Here is a 20,670-nt window from a genome sequence, read left to right on the forward strand (position 1 = left end):
ATAAGAGAGCTTAGGCTTCATAAATAGAGGCATAGAGTACAAAAGCAGGGAAGTTGTGCTGAATCTTTATAAAGCTCTAGTTAGGCCCCAACCAGAGTAATGCATCAGTTCTGATCACCACATTTTAGAAAGGATGTGAGGGTCCGTGAGAGGGGGCAGAGGTGATTTACCAGAATGGTTCCAAGGATGGGAGATTTTAGTTACAAGGTTAGGTTAGAAAAATCGGGTTAGTTAGTTAGTTAGATAGAGATACAGCACCGAAACAGGCCCTTCGGCCCACCGAGTCTGTGCCGGCCATCAACCACCCATTTATACTAATCCTACACTAATTCCATATTCCTACCACATCCCCACTTGTCCCTATATTTCCCTACCACTTACCTATACTAGGGGCAATTTATAATGGCCAATTTACCTATCAACCTGCAAGTCTTTGGCTGTGGGAGGAAACCGGAGGAAACCCACGCAGACACAGGGAGAACTTGCAAACTCCACAGACAGGCAGTACCCAGAATTGAACCCGGGTCGCTGGAGCTGTGAGGCTGCGGTGCTAACCACTGCGCCACTGTGCAGGGTTGTTCTCCCTGAAGCAAAGGAGATTGAGGGGAGATTTGATAGAGGTATACAAGATTATGACAGGCTTAGATAAGTTAAACAAGGAAAAACTGTTACCATTAGCTGACAGTACAAGGACTAGGGAACACAGATTGAAGATTTTGGGCAAAAGATGCAGGGGGGACGTGAGGAAGAACTTATTTACACAGCAAGTGGTAATGAGGATGGTGGAAGCGGAAAGAATAATTGATTTCAAAAGGAAATTGGATGGACACTTGAAGGAAATAAATTTGCAGGATTAAGGGGATCAAGCAGGAGAGTGGGACTGACTGGATTGCTCTGCAGAGAGCTGACATGGACTTGATGGGCTGAATGGCCCTCTTCTATGCAGTAAATGTCTATGACTCTAGGATGTGGTGATTTGTGACTGTTCATGTTTTTGCTACTTCATTAGCTAGTGCACCCACCGCCAATATATCTTTTGTCAGCCCTATGTGTACGTGTATTTCTGTGTATCTCTGCTTGGTAATCAATGTGGTGCCTGGGGAAAATAGTCAACATCCTGTTCACTAGCTGAATGAGAATATGTAACGTCATGTTACCACGAGGTGAGGCACAAAATGTGAACCATCAAAGAACCAGTGTTTATCAAAACAAAACCAGAAAAGGTTCACAGTTCAGAGCACTGTTTTCCTTTGGCACTCAAGAGGTACGATGTGCCATTTGCCAGTGTTACAATTTCAGATTCCTCTGATGTTAAATTTGTATATAAATTAAGACTAAATTTGATTAGTATTTTCAGTAAGATGGTTTGTTAATCTTGTTTTTTCATCCAGCTCGTTATGGACAAGAATTTGATGTGGTACTCTTGAGTAAATTGTTGGCCTTTTCTCTCAATCACTTTATTGTTATGACACGCTTTAGTGTTTATTATGTTATTCCTGAATTTGGCATTGTAGCAATGCAGAATAAGCTAACTTTTATTTTTAAATAAATACAGTAATTTATCCTAATGCATCAGTGTGCATAATGTATGTGTTGGCAATCTGTGAAAGTAGACTAAATATTGTAAAACAGACCAGGGATTTAAGCACAGTTCAAATATAAGACATTTCACATAACAGTCCAAATATGTAGTAAGTGTTAACATCTTTATTAAAGTCTAAAAATAAAATGTCTGAACTTCGACACTGCAAAAAAATTAAGAAATCATCTGCATTTATTATAAGCTAGATTGTGATAAATGGGTCTTTGATGAAGTAGCTGCTTTTTGTCAAAGGATATTGACAGTGAGATAAGAATTCCTCTTGTCATGATGTGCAATGACACTGGAAATGTTTGAACATTTCCTATTACATACTTCTACCAAAATGCTAAACATCCCACTAGAAATATTAAATTGAGAAAATCTTCATGAATGTCTACTGTTGCTGCTCATAGTGGGCTGAATTTAGTAAACCTGCTGCGGGTCCCGATGGTGGACGTGGAAATGGGCACCGTTCCTGTTTGCCACGTGGGTGACTACCCCACTGCAATCACGCAGCGGCTGGCCATTTTGCATAATGGAGGCGTGGGGCCTGCCCAATCACTTGGTGGGGGCGGATGCAAGATGCTGAATACAGCATCAAATGACTCCGGAGCAGCTGCTGGCACCATATTTAAAGCCCTGCAGGCCCGGCTGGCACTGCTTTCCTGCACTCATTTGCTGCCACCTGTTCAAAACTGTGACCCGTTTTGCAGAGACTCTGAACCCCCCTGGAACTGGCTACAGTGCTGCAAGAGGGTTAACGACCTCCTTCGTTCTGCCAAAGTGACTGCTCCTCACCTCTTCTTTTTAGTGATTGCAAGTGGCTATGCAGGACATGGGGAGGGAGACACTACAATGGCAATGGCAGAGGGGGTTAGGCATCACCTCATCCTGACAAATGCGTGGCTGCATTTCAGCCACAGGCCACCTTCTTTCACATCCCCTCATCCCCCCTTAACTCCCATGGGAGGGGACGGCAGCATGAGCTGTTTGTGAAAGCCCTGTAGGGGACAAGAAGCTGACATGAGCAGAACTGTCATGTTAATCTCTCTGTGAAGTATGATTTTCTCCATCTTTCCACTTGCAGGACAAGAGGGCCCAGAACAGGAGGGAGACAGCCCGAACTGGTGGAGGTATACCAGATCTTCGACCTCTCACTGCAGCCAACAAAGAGGCATTAGAATTGGCAGGGTCTTAGGGCAGCCGCTCCATATCAGATGGAGAGACTGGAGTTTCGGCACAAGAAAGTGAGGATTGGCTTCCATCGACATACAGTTCACTTCTGGAGACTCACATTACATATCGTTGGCATGATGAGATCTGCACAGCCTAACCCACACATGTCTGTGTTCCTTCATGCAGGTCACCATTCTCAGGAGACTCAACCAGAAGGGGGCCAGACGTCCACCTCTGAGGAGGAGCAGTCAGAGGATGCACCGTCTCATGACTCTCCTGCATCTTACACCAGCGCAGATACTTACACCTCGGTGTGTTTCCGCTCAGCTGTAGAATCAGGGTCACAAGCTATTGAGAGCATCGCACACGCCCAAGCAGCTGGCTGAGACAACTAAGGCCTCTGACAGTCAGACGACCGTGAGTGGCCAGGCCTATGCTGAGCCCCAGGATAATGAAGAGCCTCTGGTATTGACAGCAGAGGGCATGCTGGAGTGGCAGAGAGAGGTAAGGCAACATCTGGCAGAGATGCCCAAGGCAATGCACAGCCATGAGTGGACAATGGAGAAGTAATCTATGCCATTAGTGCTGCCATGTCTCAGCCATGTGGGCGTATGGCTTCCTCCAACGAGGTTGGTGACCCTCATGCAGAGGCAGATCTGCACACCATCGACTTGGCCATGAGCTCGATGCAGCAGTGGCAAGGTGAAAGAGTTGCCTGGAGTCTTCTCCAGCTCCTCATCCTTCTCAGGTGAGCAGGGAGGTTCAAGTCAGCCTCAAAAGGTAGGAGGAGGTTTTGGCTTCCACAGCTGCAGGCTCCCCTCAGGGCACTCCGAGTGTGGGCATCAGCTCCTCAGCCCCTCCAGCAGTGAGCCCAGCTCCAACAACCACGATGCCTGTGCAGGAGACCCTCAGGCAGCCGGGGCCCTCTAGGCCTCAGTCAGCCAGAGGATGGCCACTGAAGTCATCAGAGGCCAAGGGTCAGTATGATCAGCAGCCTGTCTCCAGCCCAGCTGCTGACGATGAGTTCACACGGCATAGAAACATTCATAAATGTATAAAGAAAAGCACCTGGAGACACTTGGGGGTTCACAGGTATTTGAAATCTGATGTAATGCTTCATATAAAGTTCTTTTGTTCAAGCCATTAATGTTTATTGTGTAAAAGTGATTATTCTATCATGCATTAATTGTGAGCTGCTGACTTCACCCTTCCCCCTCAGTGGAATGCCAATGTAAGCTCAGCCCTCATTTAAATATGATCTCCCATGGGCACTAGCTCATGTTTCATCTGGGAGCTAAGCATGGAACACCAATGGAAAGTAGATAACAGACTACATGCATTGAGGCGAGTCTTTATTGGCTTTTCTGTGAGTGGACATCGGGGTGGCTGGAAGTGGGTAATTATGCAGTTGTTTCTTTTACCTCCTTGGCCTGTCGCTCACAGAACCTCTCCAGCAAGAGTTATGTTTGCACAAGAAAACATTTTACCATTTCAGTTTTACTAGTTCTTGTTACCTCTATTGATGAGATGTTTGCTGTATCATGATTTTTGTTTTGTATTATGGGGCATAGGTTGTCAGTATGCTACACCTCTTTGTTCATAGATCGGTACCCCGAGTTTTATGAAAAATATGTTTTAAATTGGAAATTTTTACTGCAGTAGCTCTTAAACTTAATGGATAGTTGAAAATGCACCAAAAGGTTGAATGTGCAAACTGGAACTATATACTTCTGAATTAACATGCAGCAGCCTTTGTATCTTGAATGGTTCATTGAAGAGGTAATTGTAAGTACATCATGTTGAAGTGAAATCCTGCTTTTATCACTTTTTGGTGGATAAGATGATAACTGGTATCTCCTTTACTAAGCAATGGTAGTTTATTCCGAGAGTCCAGTCAGGTTGGCTAAAGCCTTTTGTTGACAAAAACACATTTTTCTAATTAGGGGTTGGTTGTCTGTACTTTGAATCTTTTCATTTGAAGGCAAGTAAAAAATCTACACTATAAATGGTGATCATTTTTACTTGTGAATTTGCCAAATGCTGCACAATAGAAGCACTGGGCTTTTATATTTAAACATAACATATTAACATTTCAACATGAGAGTTTTTCTAACACACCAGTTAAATTAAAGTGCCAGAATTCTATACTTTAACTATTCACTAGATATTACAGCTAACATTTTGTCAGTGCTATTATTTGAAAAAAAACTCCTAATGTAAATGTTTATATTAACAGTGAGTATTTTGGTGCAACAGATGTGTATGGGTCTTTTTTGCATCAAACTGCTACTGATTAAACCAGTTACAAACATTTGCGTTACTCTATTTGCAGTAAGGTTTCCAAATTTCTTCCTTCCAGCACTCTCTAGATAAACCAAGTAAGCCCAGCTTGACAACCAGGAAAATCATTTGTGATTCCTCTAATTGCTGAATTCATTCTTTTTGGTGTAAACAGACACCTCCACACACCTTTGTGAAATTTTCCATCTAGTGCATTCAGTTCAATATCTGTTCTAAAATTTTAGTTGTTGTTTTGAGTTTAATTAGGCTGCTACAGTTTGTCATTTTAGTTTGTTTAAAAAAAAGCAATACCAAAAGGAATTTGATTTATTACATTAGACAAGGTTTATTCTCAAGGCTTGCGAGTACCTTGTGTTTACAGGGATTGAAATCTTGGGTACTATACATTCAAAACAAAGGTTAAAAAAATGGATGATTATACCGCACACCCTTCACTTAACAGTAGTGGTGGACTTCCTGGAGGATCCAGGCTAGCTCAATTTAAAATTAGTGTCTACATCATCAGCTAATTTGAGGAAACATACTCCAGACAGCACCTCAGGTTGCGACTTTGAGCCATCTATTATAATATTCAGTTTTTGTCTGTCCGGACTGCTTTGATTGGTGAGTTTAAGAGGCGTGTCTGTTGCTGGGTTTATTTGGTGGTATGAGATGATGGGATTGGTAAGTGTGCCAAAATGTCAGGGAGAATTATTTGATGCAACTTATTATTCGAAAACTATTCTTTGTGCTAAAAATGAAGTTTCACTCAATTTGAATGGAAAGGTTTCAGAAAAGCTGTCAGGTACATTAAAAGCATTGGTTCAGAGTTTCTGCACAAATTGGGCTGAACTTTACTGGCCGCCCTTTGAACTCGGCAGCATGCCCATATTCGCCGGCTGCCACAGAGCCCCTGCGATATTAATTGTTGAGGCTCATTAGAACCATGGCGCCGAGCGCCCTCCCCATATTACGTGGGGAGAGGCGGGACATTCGGTGCAGTGAGAGAGTTTTTGACAGTTGTGCAGCAGGTGCCGGGGCCCTATTTTAAGCACCCCAGCACCTGCTTCCTGACAGCTGTCAAAGAAATACTTACCTGACTACTGACGAGTGGGGCTGCTGTCAATCTGGCAGCAAAGCAGAAAACACTGCAGAGATCCAGCGGGTCGGGCGGCATCTGTGGAGAGAGAAGCAGAGTTAACTTGTCCAAGTTCACAGACCCGAAGGTTGGCTCTGCTTCTCTCTCCACAGATGCTGCCTGACCTGCTGAGTTACACCAGCACTTTCCGCTTTGCTGCCACATACTTACCCTGCTGTGTCCCAGTGTCCTGTGAAGTTACGATCCTCTTCTCCCACTCAAGTGTAACATCCCTGTGCCGCACCTGGGTGAATAATCTTAATTTTGCACATTCCAGGATGTGAGACTTAAATAGACCATAAAAGGTATTAGAGGTTTACAGAGAACACACTGACACCAATGGGAATGCACAGGTATCACAGCAATGTAAATACATCTTTCACAAAATGTTACTCACCAACATGTGTGTCCTTTTCTCTGTGTGAATGATGTGTGCCAGCATGTAGCGCCAATGTCACATCCCTTTACACCATTGGCCCTTCAGGAGAACCAGCGTATGCAATAACATCATTGCCATGCCACCATTACTCATGAACGTCTCCACAGACTCAGTGACATGGACATTGGCTCATTCAACTGCTGCCTCTAATGGTTTTCACAGGGAAGCTGCAGATGTGGACTGATGCACAGCAGGTGAGTGAGGGTGATGTGAGGCTTGTAGAGCTCATGTCGGTTCCTCTGGAGCAGACAGCCTTTGTCTGATAAGCCACTTCCATAGCTCACTGCTAGCCCCTGCGTGCAGAGCCTGGGTGCCATCTGCCCTTCCATGCATCTTTCATGTTGTAGGTCCTCAGTGTCCTCATAGTCCGAGGAGGAATCCTGTTGACGTCTCTCCTCATCATGCCAGGCCTGGCCCCTATTGGGTGCGTAGTTGTGTCGAGCAGCAAAGAAAGGAGCTGGCCTTTTCGGCCCGTAGTTCAGGGCATCACCCTATCCATCCAGGCATTGGAGGCGCTCTTTCAGCATGCCGATCTCCTGCTCAATGGTGGCTCATATAGCTCAGTGGCTGGCATTGTATCTCTCCTCTGCAGCAGTGATGGAGTCTCTCACTGGTGTCGGGAGCCATGTCTGCAAAGGATAGCCCTTATCTCCAAGAAGCCACCCCTCCATCTGAGCCAGTTCAGTGAACAGCGGTGGCAGCTGGGACTGGCGCAAGACCCAGGCGTCATGGCAGCTGCCTGAGAAGCGGTCACACATTCGCTGCAAGCATCTGCGGTGTTCACATACCAGCTTCACCTAGATTGAGAGGGCTCCTTTAATGATGATGTCTGCAGGTGGTAGCCTGGCAGTAGGCCTGATGGCCACATGAATGCAGTCTATGAACATTACAACCTATGGTTCTCCGGCAATGGTGCCAGAACCAATGGCTCTCTGGGCCTGGCTGTGAGAGTCCATCCCGAAGCAGACATCCTCACTGGCACTCTAGTGCAGGGCATTGGTGACCTCCCTGATGCAGCGGTGCACTGCTGACTGTGTGACCTCCACAAAGGTCTCTGGTGGGTCCCTAAAAGGCTGCAGAGGCATCAGGCTTGTGAACCGCTGCCACTATGAAGAACAAAGGCATGGGATGTCCACCGGAGCCCATGGGCTGCAGGTAATCCTTGAGCAGGGCACAGAGACTTGTCACCACCCTCTCTATGTGCGCAATCCCCTCTGACACTGGTGCTCTGACATCCGATGGCATGTCATGTGGGGCCTGTATATTATGCATGGCAAATGTAATGGCTGGCTCCCCTTGGGGGCTGATGCTCACGACCAGCGACCTCTACGTGGATCGCAGCTGCCTCTTGGTATTGGCTCTGGCGCATATGGATCCTCATGTGCAGAGGATCGCACAATGTAGGATGAGCCATACCTATTTCCATGTGATAAATAAAGTTGAACCCTGCATGTATTTGAAGGTTCCTAACAGGGCATGGATTGGTGTTGATGGGTACATCAGCTGCTTTCCTGGATCAACTATGTGGTGTGCCGTGGCATTGCCCATCTTGGCCAACAGTCAGAGTGGCACAGCGTGACCACATCAAGAACCTACCAGCTGAATTGATTGCCCCCACCAGCCATAAAACTTTAATGCTCCTGCCCTTTCTGGCACCCATCCCACAGGGTGCCTAGTGTGCCATTGTCCCCTCACAAACACAGAGCGTACGCTGCTAATGGAGGGATAGTACATGGTACCTCCCTTCATGCCAGCATAGCTTTCCCTCCAGTAATCCCAGACCCCCTCCCTTTCAGAAGCCACAGTGCGACCCGTAACCCTCCTCCCCTTTAGGAATGCAGAGGTAGACCTCTACATATCCCCCCCTCCCTCCTCCCTTCCAGAATGCAGAGTTAGACTCCTGTGTATCCCCCCTTCCTCCTAGAATGCAGAGTTAGACCCCAGTGCATCCCCTCCCCACTCCTCCCTTTCAGAATGCAGTTAGACCCCTGAATATCCCCCTCCCTTCCGTAATGCAGAGTGAGACCCCTGAATAACACAACTTACCTTCTCTGGAGACAACGTCTGCCTCTGAAGACTCACTGGCTTTTCAGATTGTGAATGGGACGACAGCCGCCCGTTCAGCGAAAAATCTGGAAGTGTCAGTGGAGAGGCGGCAGGCTGCATATTCAGCATAGGTAAGTACTCCTTACCAAATGCTAATTGTGGTACTGCTGGCGTGTGGCAGGGGGGCCGCACCGAGGTCCCGCCGCCGCCGCTGGTAATATGTGGCGGGCCCTTCTCGACGTCGCGGGTCGAGGAGGGCCTCTCCCCGCAGCATTTTATCGGCCCCCGGAGCGTCGAGGGGCCGGTAAAGTCCAGCCCATTATCTCCAGTGGGCATGCCACCGCATAAACATAGACTCAAGGAAGGAGCAGTTATAATGTTGCTACAAGAATTGTATCCTAAACAAGGACTTTGTCACGGAACAAGATTGGTCATTAGGAAGCTGGTTTCTTCAATGATAGATGCTGAAATTATAACAGGCAGATTTCAAGGAAATAGAATGTTTATCCCTCAAATAATAATAAGCCCATCAGATGTAAACCTGCCTCTCAACTCAGGAGAAAACAGTTCCCAATTAGACTTCCATATTCTATGACTAGAAACAAGTCACAAGGCCAGACTCTTGATAAAATTTGTATTTATATTCCTAGTCCTGTTTTTGTAGATGGACAGCTTTATGTAGCTTTTTCCAGATTAAGAAGTTTTGATTCTGTGAAAGGCTTTGGTGAAACAATAACTAGAAATCCTGTATTTAAAGAAGTACTGTTGCAATCAAGATCGTAATTTGACCGCAAACGTTTTGCGGGTCTCTGCTAGCATACTATAGTTTTACCCAGTAGTACTCTTGAGATCTATCAAAAATGAGATCTGTTGTTACAAAAGTATTATCAAGACAGAGAGGGACAACTCCTAGGTATGCTGAGTAATGCTGCAACATGTGAATGTGAAAAAAAATTAGTTTATTACCCTTTTCAGTATCTTCATAAGTTATCTAATTTTGGGGGTAATTTAACTTGTGTTTTTAGTGCAGTAAGTGAAAAATCATATATGGCCTGACCACATGCCCAGTTTCCTGTAAAGAATTGTTTCAGATCTCTTTTTAACAACTATATTGACGTTAGATCTAAGCATTCCTAACGTATCATTCTTGTATTCTTTAAGTAGCTTAAAGATAGTCCAGTTTTCAGTTATGTTGGAGACATGCAGCCTGAGCCATCCGTGCACTGACTACGGTTACTGGAGTTCAGATTATTTTTTGATCCCTATTTCACTACGGAAGTGTCATATCTCAATTGTAACAGACTGGATTAATTTAGTTTTTTCTGGAAGTCCTCAGCTTTGGATTGCTTGGGTGACCTTAACTGTAAATGCTGCTTTAGGTTTTTTTTAAGCGTTGATGTAATGAATCATAAAACCTAAAGCTCCCTGTAGAAAGTTGGTGAAAGAAATTTAAATTAAATGTAATTTCCCTAATGTATTGAACGTCAGTAACTGCTACTCATGTTATATCTCTTTCTTTGCAATACTGTATCTTGGACTTCCTCCTTTTCTATGACTCTATACTCCTGCAAGAATGCTGAATAATCAGTTTTTGTCTGCAGCTTGAGTTAAATATGTAATTGTATCCAACAATAAGTACCATTTAGATAGTGCCTTTACCACACAGGTGCAGAACAGAGGGGAAATAGATGCTGAGAAATCATAAAAGAATTAGGAGAGGTGATAAGAAGCATGGTGCAGATGCACAATGAATGGAGTCTTGGAGGGACCTGTAAATGGCATTGAGCATTTCGAATTCGGTATATTGGGGTCAGGTGTGATCGGGGAACAGCACGGGATGTGAGAATTTTGACAAATTAGAGTTAATGTAGGGTGCATGGTTGGGGGAGCCAGCAAGGAGACCATTAGAGCTTGACCCTGGAAGAGACAAACACATGGATGAGTGCTTCAGTAGTGGCAGGAGTGAGGTGGGGCAACGACGGACAATGCTGTAGAAACCCTTATGCAGTAAGCCTTCACGGAATCGAGATAGATCAGGGATCAGTGCTGTTACCCATTAAAAGCCACAGATGGTGACTCAGTTCTTTTGAATGCATGAGCCTTGCTTTAATGTTCTGCATCTGTGGGTTGACAGCTGATCAATTAGATGTTGCAACATGCTCATCCCAACTACTACTTCTGCCTTGGACTTTGCCGGCAGATTAATCACTGTCCTGTCCACTTTTTCCTCCAGAATGTACATTCACTCATGGACAAGGTCTTTTCCATCCATTATCTTATTGTGGATGATTACATTGACATCCTGGCCTTGACTAAAAGTTGGCACATGGGTGGCGACACATTACCTGTTACTGAAACCTCTCCACCTAGCTACATTTTCGACCCAAACTGCCCTGGTCTCTCTTTTTCTTGGGCAACTTCTCCTCCCTGTTCTTGGAGCCTTATTCCATCTCTCATCTTTCCTTCAAAATTGTCATTGTTTCAGCTTCCCACAGCACCTGTCACCTCAGTCCCTGCTGATCTACTTGGCTCTTGGTCTCCCAATGCCTCCCTATCCAAACCCTTCATAGCTTCACCACTTCCTATCTGTAACCTTTTCCAGTCCTACAACCCCTATGCACCCCACCAAGCTCTCTATTCTTCTGACACTTTCATCAGTCGCTGCTCCACCATTGACAGCCGTGCTGTCAACTGTGTGGGCCTAATGGTCTTGATATTCCCTCTGTAAACCTGGCTACCTCTCTCTCCTCCTTCAAGATCCCACATTTTTGACCAGGCCTTTGGTCACTTCTAATACTTCCTCCTTTGTTTTAACATCCATTTTTCTCTGATTATACTTTATGTCTTGAGGTGTTTTTCTATGTTAGTGTTCTTGCTTGAAGTTCAGCTTCCTGATGAAACAGTACGCTGAGGTTGCACATTGTCTGGTTCAGTGTGAGTAGGCAACTGGCGTGGGGAGGGGAAAGAATGAAGTTGGGCTCTAAGGTACAGAGTTTTTAACAGGAGTTGAATATCACTGCTTCAGTCTTGCTGATGTTAAGCTGCCACATTTGTGAAAGTAGATCAGTTCGAAAGCACATATATAGTAGCATATCAAACAATGAAATAGTGCTTTGGTCATAACTACCATCTTGTTCAGGCAAATAAACTGAATGCTATTGATTTTTATGTTGGGATCTTGATAACCTTGGCAGTAAATGTTTTAATAAAATTAGAAGTTAACAATTTAAATAGTATTTCAGATATATTGATTACAGGTAAAATAATTGTAACCATAGTGACTTGTAGATGTAAAATAATGAAAAAGTCTCATATTTAAGAACAATAATTGGCATAGCAATATCACAATATATTATTGGAAAGGAGAGCAACAAAAAGTAGTTGAGAGAGATTCAGAAATAGAATACCTAGAAACAGAAGACAAGCTAGTAAGTTACTTTGTTTAAAAGTATAATACATCAGATATTCTGTTTTTTAAAAATTCTTTCATGGGATGTGGTGTCGCTGGCAAAGCCAGCATTTGTTGCCCATCCATAATTGCCCTTGACAACTGAATGACTTGCTAGGCCATTTCAGAGGGCAGTTAAGAGTTAACCACATTGCTGTGGGTCAGGAGTCACATGTAGGCCAGACCAGGTAAGGGCATTAGTGAAGCAGATGAGTTTTTACGACAATCGATGATAGTAATTGTGCCATGAATCTGAGATTAGCTTTCAGTTCCAGATTTTTATTAATTAATTTATTAATTGAATTTAAATTCCACCAGCTGCCATGGTGGGATTTGAACCCATGTCCCCAAGGCATTCGACTGGGCCTCTAGTTACTAGCTCAGTGATATTGCCACTATGTCACTGTCTCCCCTGCATTAATATTTGGTTGGAGTGTTAGCACTAAAATGGTTTTTAAGACTAATTGTAAATAAAAAATGAAATCGTTCTGCTGAATAAAGTATATTCTGAGATTTCAAATGCAGTACATTTGTTCATTGGCAAAGTAACTAAATTATGACAGACCTGTCATGTGCACATTTTAAGAGATGTATCTAACATACTCTATATTGTAGAGATTATCTCAAATGTACTTGAAAAATATAATGGGTGCAGGGGCCGTGTTGGTGCTAAGTGTGCTGTACTGTGACAGTAGGACAGAGGACATTCACTAGGATGTTGCCTGGGCCAGAGCATTACAGTTATGAAGACAGACTGGATAGGCTGGGGATGTTTTCCTTTGAGTGGAGAAGGCTGAGGGGGGACCTGATTGAGGTATACGAAATTATGAGGGGCGAGCATAGGATAGATAGGAAGAAACTTTGTCCCTTAGCGGAGAGGTCAATAACTGGGGGGCATAGATTTAAGGCAAGGGACAGAAGGTTTAGAGGGGAGTTGAGGAGAAATTTTTTCCACCCAGAGGGTGGTTTGAATCTGGAACACACTGCCTGAAGGAGGTGGTAGAGGCAGGAACACTCACGATATTCAAGAAGTATTTAAATGAGCACTTGAAACGTCATAACATACAAGGCTACAGGCCAAGTGCAGGAAAATGGAAAATGGGATTAGTTAGGACGGGTGCTTGATGGTCGGCGCAGGCGCGTTGGGCCGAAGGGCCTGTTTCTGTGCTGTAAAACTCTATGACTCTATAACTCAATCTGCCTGGCCTCAGGTGCAAAGGCTTCCTCATCTCCCTCCTTCATGTCCTCCTCGTCGGCAGAGGAGTGTTGCTCAGGCATCACTATTATGATGCAGGGCCTCTGCCCTCTGCAGTGCCAGATTGTGCAGTGCACAGCAGACCAACATGTTACGCGATAACCTCTCTGGGCCATACTGCAGGGCTTCGGATCGGTCGAGGCAGCGGAATCTCATCTTCAGCAGCCTCGATGGTGGCTCGGGTGAACCCATGGCAAGTGCTGTACCTCTCCTCTGCTGCATTGCAATGGTTCCTTACAGGCATCAGAAGTCATGTCTTCAATGGATAGTTCTTGTCCACAAGTATCCATCCTTGAAGGTGAGCAGGGAGCTTGAAATGCTGTGGCACCTGGGACTGTTGAAGGATGTAGGTATCGTGGCTGCTTCCCAGGAAGCGGGCACACACCTGCAGGAAACACTTTCGATGGTCACAGACCAATTGAATGTTGACTGAATGGAAGCCCTTCCTGTTAATGAAGGAGGCTGGCTGGTCAATGGGAGCTTTGATGGCCACATGCATGCAATCGATCACAGCTTGCACCTGGAGAAATCCAGCAATGGCCCCAAATCCGATGGCTCTCTCAGCCTAACTTTCAGGGTCAGTCCGGTAGTGCACATAGTTGCTGGCCCTCTTGAACAGGGCATTATTCACCTCCTTGATGCAGTGGTCAGCTGCTGCCTGGGAAATGCCACACATGTACCCAGTTGATCCTTGAAATAATCCAGACGTGTAAACGTTTTGTGTCACTGTGATCTTCGGGGCCACTAACATAAGGTGACCCCCAAATCCCATAGGTTGCAACTCGTCCTGCAGCAGGCCGTATAAGTCGGTGACGGCTTCCCTGTAGAGCTGCAGTCTTTGTTGACAATGTCGCTTGGACACTTGGAGGTAGCTGATTTGAGTCCAGTACACTCTCTGGCGCTGGTGGGCCCTTCTTGGCATGGCTGGCTGCTGTTGCTCTCATCGTGGAGCTTCACGGGCAGGCGCAGCTGCCTCTTGGCCCTCCCTCCATCAGAGGTGCCGCGGCACGTCCCGGGGGTCCATCGTGTATGAGACCCATGCCAGGTGACCAGTGGGCCTTCAGGTCGCTGTTGATGCAGAGGTGATCCTGCCCTGGCAACTGAACTTTAGTTACTTTTCCCGGAGACTCTCTGATGGCCCTCAGTGCCCACCCTTGCTAATGGCTAACCCTCTCATCCAGCAGTATGGGCAACCATACATCTCACCCAAAGGTTTGTTCACCCTATACAGCAACCCATACCCAAGCATCCACCTTGCAGAGCTCCTGACATGAAAGGTCACTGACCTGAAACGTTAACTCTGCTTTTCCATCCACAGATGCTGCCAGACCTGCTGAGTATTTATAGCATTTCTGGTTTTTATTCCTGAGATCTCGACCCACCTTGCACAGCTCCTGAGACCCTAAGCCACCTTGGAGAGCCCCCGAGACCCTGAGCCACCTTGCAGAGCCCCCGAGACCCTGAGCCACCTTGCAGAGCCCCCGAGACCCTGAGCCACCTTGCACGGCCCCCGAGACCCTGAGCCACCTTGTAGAGCCCCCGAGACCCTGAGCCACCTTGTACAGCCCCCGAGACCCTGAGCCACCTTGCACAGCCCCCGAGACCCTGAGCCACCTTGCAGAGCCCCCGAGACCCTGAGCCACCTTGCAGAGCCCCCGAGACCCTGAGCCACCTTGCACAGCCCCCGACACCCTGAGCCACCTTGCACAGACCCCCGAGACCCTGAGCCACCTTGCACAGCCCCCCCGAGACCCTGAGCCACCTTGCACAGCCCCCCCCGAGACTCTGAGCCACCTCGCAGAGATCCCGAGACCCTGAGCCACCTTGCACAGCCCCTGAGACCCTGAGCCACCTTGCACAGCCCCCGAGACCCTGAGCCACCTTGCAGAGCCCCCGACACCCTGAGCCACCTTGCACAGCCCCCCAATTCCCTGAGCCACCTTGCACAGCCCCCCGAGACCCTGAGCCACCTTGCACAGCCCCCCCGAGACCCTGAGCCACCTTGCACAGCCCCCCCGAGACCCTGAGCCACCTTGCAGAGCCCCCCCCCCTTGCACAGTGCACAGCACTGTAGCCTGACAATGACCTCTGCACCCCCCTCTTCCCCAGTGCAGTGCTGTTCATGACTGCCTACCCATCATGGCACTGAGATCTCGCCTTGGTGCCGCCAGTTTTTAATGGTTGTGAACCCAAAGCCATGTGACTGCAGCCCACTGTCCACTTAATCCCAAGCCCCCATTGAATCATGCTGAATTAGAAGCAAATGAATCAAAATTAACTGCTCAGCAATTTAAAATACATTCCTGTCACGCGGGGCAGCGATTCTGCCTTGGTGCTTTCCCGCCACTGACAAAATCCGGAACCGATGTCACAATGTCAGATTTCTGGACGGATGCTTCCGATACATTTCTGCATCCCCACATGCGCCATTCCTGCTTCAAATGGCCATATTAAATTCTGCCCTGCATTAAGACTACTTACCCCAATATTTTATTCAGAGAAACATTCTTATACATTTTTATTGCTTATTGTTTCGAGAAAAAGCATATGGTCAGTTAAAGACCAATGGTGAAATGAGATAGTACCATAGTGCCTTATAACATGATGGGTCATGAGGTTTAAGAATAAGACCTTTTATCTTGCCCCTCTGCAACATGTCAAATTCCTGACTGCCATTCCATTACCAAGGGAGGTACCAAGTAATGGCTGGATATCTTCCTATAGCCAGTGGAATATCAGAAGACACTCTTGCAAACCTAAGAGTATTAATGAGAACAAGTTACCTAATGGGCCCTAAAAGGATGAAAAGGAAAAATGTGGTGGAGTTGGAAAAATTATATAACCATGACAAACACCAGTCATTAATCAATTTACTTTGCTACATTTAGTTGCTTACTTTAAATGTGCTTTATGGCATTTACCATTATTACCTCCCATGATGTCTTGATTTCTTTCTTCGCCCAAATGTCAAGAGATTTCTTTTTCGGGAAGATCCTTCTGCATTTGACAGCTCTACCTTCATCTTTGCTTGGTTCCTTTCAGCTAGTGGGCAGCCTGACAGACGATGATGGGCAGTGAACTTCCCAGTAACGTGCCCTGAACCATCACAACCAGGAGTTGGACACTTCCTGAGGCAATCAGTGTGCACAAAACAAGACATTGACGTTTAGTCACTACATTGCATAAAACTATTTCAGTTAGGTCTTGCTGTAACATTGAAGTCTATGAGTATGCAACATGGAAATTGTAATGTGTCCCTTTCACAAAAGGTTCGAATGGACTCCGTCATTCAGAATGTTGATGATGTATCAATGTTTTTGGCATTTTCAATTATACCATGAGAATTTGAAATCCAACATTAAAGCAGTTAGGTGAATGTAAATGAATATAAATTGCAATTGTAAAGTCAATTCTCAAACTCCACATTTATACCTTTGTTACCTCTAGACTTGACTATTCCAACACACACTGCTGGTCTCCCACATTCTACCCTCCATAAACTTGAGGTCATCAAAAACTCTGCTGCCTGTGTCCTAACTCGCACCTATCATCCCTGTGCTCACTGACCTAATTCAGCTCCTGGTCAAACAACATCTTGATGATAAAATTATCATCCTTGTTTTCAAATCTCTCTATGGCCTCGCCCCTCCCTATCTCTGTAATCTCCTCCAGCCCCACAAACCTCCGAGATAACAGCACTCATCTAATTCTGGCCACTTGAGCATTCCAGATTTTAATCAATTCGCGCCTTCAGTTGCCTAGGCCATGAACTCTGGAATTCCGTCCCTGCGCCTCTCTGCCTCTTTACCTCACCTTCCTCCTTTAAGACACTACTTAAAACCTACCTCTTTGATCAAGATTTTGGTCATTGGACCTAATGGCCAGAATTTTACATTCTGGTGATGGCCCCACCAACCGGCTAAAAAGTCAGGGGAGAGCCCGCCTCTGCTGAGCCTGGAAGCCACGCTGCAATTTTGTGTGGTCCAGGGCCTTAATTGACCTCGGTCGGGACTTCCGCCCCTCTGAGGCAGGAAGTCCCGCCTCCAAGAGCTGTCAGTCAATCAGAGGATGATGGATGTTGTCCTTCAGGAAGGTAAGTGGGGTTCAGGCCTTGCCAGGGACAACTGGCTGGGCCCCGGCGAGGGAGGTGGGGTCAGACTGTAGGGTAGTGGGGGGGGGGGCGGGGGGGGGGGGCTAGTTTTAGCTGGCCTGTGCAGTTGGGCTGGGTGCCTCCATGAGGAACAGGGTGCCCAATCAGGAGGGCACCTCCCCCAGCCCGCAAGGAGGTCACCAGGAAGTGCCCATCCATTGCCGGCAGGATACCAGCAGCAGCGGGAGGCGACCCTGAATGGGTAATTAATCGGCCACTTAAGGGTCTCAATTGGCCTGGGGCGTGCGGGCCATTTGCCACCTCCCCCGATGGAAATGGCACCCCCTGCCTCCCACTCAATTTAATGCAATCCCCCACCCTTCCCCCAGCCTTCCAGCCTGCTCCCAGGGGGGCATACAATTCCAGCCAATATCTCCTTATGTGGTTCCGTGTCATATTTTGTTTTATAATGCTCCTGTGAAATGTCTTGCAATGCTTTATTATGTTAATGGTGCTATATAAATACAAGTTGGTGCTGTATTTTTACCTGGGTCTCTCTGTATTTCTACTTCTTTTAAAGTTTTAGCAAATCAGGACAAAACACTGTTTTAATTAGTTTTCCAAAATCACCAATATACACTTTTTTTTTTAACTATGCTTTGAGTTAAAGGCGCCATATAAATGCAAGTTGTTGTTGCTATTAGTTCATAAAGCCAATTTGGAGTGTGACTCAAACTTGAACAAAAGTCAAATATAGTAGAACTGCTTTTCCCACAGTGGGTTCTAGAGCAGTAGCTGACTTTGTAAATGATAAAATGACTACAAGATACTTGAACGTTAAAAGAAAACACAGGCTCCTATCCATGCTTCAAAAACAGGGTTCCGAAGAAGGGTCACTGACCCGAAACGTTAACTCTGCTTCTCTTTTCACAGATGCTGCCAGACCTGCTGAGTGGTTCCAGCATTTCTTGTTTTTATATTATATATAGTAAAAATTTAGTGACTGGATAGGGCATGTTTGCAAGCATTCAGGTACAAAGCTGTTTCCAGGCATTCATGCAATCTCACAAAGAAGAATCGCACTCCAGGTGTCCTGAATTAAGACCCTGCCAGATGTAAGAACAATAATTACACATTACTTTTTCTATTCGTGTTATAGACAGCATTCTCAGGAAACAGAGTATGGGCATTGCCTCTTGCTCACTCATGCATATCAGTAGCAGAAGAGCTCCCAAGTGTTATAGGTTAGATCAATACTGCCACTTTGTCTTAGTGTGCGATGGTTTCTGATTTGACATAGTAATGACATAGTATCCTGCTTGCAAAGGATGTTTCATAAGCTTGGGCTTGACCCCATGTTGAATGTAATGGCAATACTGTTTAAACCTTGGTTTACAAAGTGTCACTGGTCCTCCTGCACTTTGTAAAATAGCTACAGAGTCTAACAGGTGAGAAAGTAAATGTTCCTGCTGTGTTCTCAAAAAAAATAGAAATTTACCAACTAAGGAACAAAGCTCTTCTGGTGAGAAGAATGTAGCGTAATAGGGATGATGGATGTTGCTCTTTGCAGTTATCTGTCCCAATTGTTCAATATAACTGTAACTATCAATTCTGTTGGTATCAGCTCTTTCCTTTATAGAATTTGTAAAACAAAAACAAAAAAATTAAGCTGATAATTACAGTTTCATATATGCCTTCACAAAACTACGTAGCAGTTCTTGACTTAAACTACTTTGTTCTTCTCAAGGGGTTATTTCATCCAACTTAACTATTTTGGGGTATTACAAACTCAAAAACACCAATTTTAACCCAGAGCAGGAGTCAGACAAATGGGTGTGAAATGAGAGCCGACCCCACCCCCTCTCCGCACCCTCTGACTTTGTTAGCATAAGGCGTGGGCAAAGTTTATGCCCAGATCTCAACTGCATGCCCCCAGTCAGCTGCCTTCCTGAAACAGCAGCAACAAGATAAGTAACAGGGAGGGGGTTTTGCATTGGGGAAGGTAGAAGCAGGGGAGGGCTAAACTTCCATTTTTTTAAAGCGTATCTTATCTGGCTCTGCATCCTCTTTCAGCTGTCTTCACCTAGCATGAAAGCCACAACAGCTTCCCCACTCAGGCCGCCATTTCAAATTATAGTCAAGATAGATGATGTCATCAAACCCAAATCTGGATATTTGAAGAAGGACCTTACCGGCTTCAGGGTCAGGAAAAGCCGATTAAAATTCAAGATTGGTGCATGATTTCGAAGGCAAAACTTGTTTACACTGATTGAGGTGAACTGTACTGTTAAGTGTTAGGGATATGGTAGGGTGCTGAAAGAATTTGACCTGTCGGGCTATTCCTAAATTTAACAGGTGCTCACCGATGATGGGCAGTGTACTTAGAGCCTTTTGCATGACTAACAGCCTTCCATCCTGGAGTTGGGCATCCTCTTTGCCCAGGGTCAGCTAAGCAATCTGTCACTTCTGTAAAAGAAAAGGTAACAGCATATTTAAACAATGCACCCTATCAACATTTTCCCGAAATGCACTGTTGATTTTCAGCGATATGATGGTACCTTATGGCAACTTAACATTATTCATTGAACATGCAGGCTTTCTGTCCAGGCATGACTTACAGAATCATTGGGGAAATTGTGTGCTGCAGTGCAACTCCTAAAGCAGAATAAATGTAAAGCAATGGCACTACAAAGAAACAAACACTGCTTTAATCTTCAACAAATACAAGAATGCTACCGTCCCCTTTTAGAAATACCCTTAAAATTATGCACCATACCTGGGGCTGTAGTAATTCTTGCATACAACCTGCTGCAGAATGAAAATCCTAAAAACAGGCTTTGTTAAATTATATACTGAAAATATTGTTAATAATGGGAGCAGTGAGGAAGGAATGATACTGTACTCACTAATTGGTGGTTGAAGATAATGTCCTGTTCTGGCACACCACCCTGCAGGATGTATATCTGGGTTATCAGTATCTATCCAATAATTGTAAACATGGCTTGATCCATCAAAATAGATCTGTCAGAGAAAATAAGTTAGCAGAAAAATAGAAACTTTAAAGGGAAACTAAATTTTTATAAATTGTACATTTCAGTAGTTTATACTCACTAATAAAATACACTGTAACACTTTCAGAACAAAAGGTGTGACTATCAGCCTACAAGTGGGTTCAGGCTAGGTATGTGGCCTGCTCCCACCTGCCTCACCCCCCCA

The 20,670-nt window shown here is 45.4% G+C and overlaps 1 protein-coding gene across 1 annotated transcript in view; it reads right to left on the reverse strand.

Annotated features, from left to right (window-relative positions):
* l3mbtl1 (L3MBTL histone methyl-lysine binding protein 1) overlaps positions 1–20,670 on the reverse strand; it is a 114,612-nt gene that overhangs the window by 17,457 nt on the left and 76,485 nt on the right. Inside the window, exons 15-17 of the mRNA XM_068048822.1 lie at positions 20,361–20,475; positions 19,818–19,920; positions 16,295–16,492 (exon numbers count right to left, since the gene is read on the reverse strand). Of these exons, the coding sequence (XP_067904923.1) occupies positions 16,295–16,492; positions 19,818–19,920; positions 20,361–20,475 (416 nt within the window). The remainder of the gene's footprint in view (positions 1–16,294; positions 16,493–19,817; positions 19,921–20,360; positions 20,476–20,670) is intronic.

The sequence above is a fragment of the Heterodontus francisci genome, chromosome 16 (assembly GCF_036365525.1).
Source record: "Heterodontus francisci isolate sHetFra1 chromosome 16, sHetFra1.hap1, whole genome shotgun sequence".
In the NCBI taxonomy this organism is placed as follows: Eukaryota; Metazoa; Chordata; class Chondrichthyes; order Heterodontiformes; family Heterodontidae; genus Heterodontus; species Heterodontus francisci.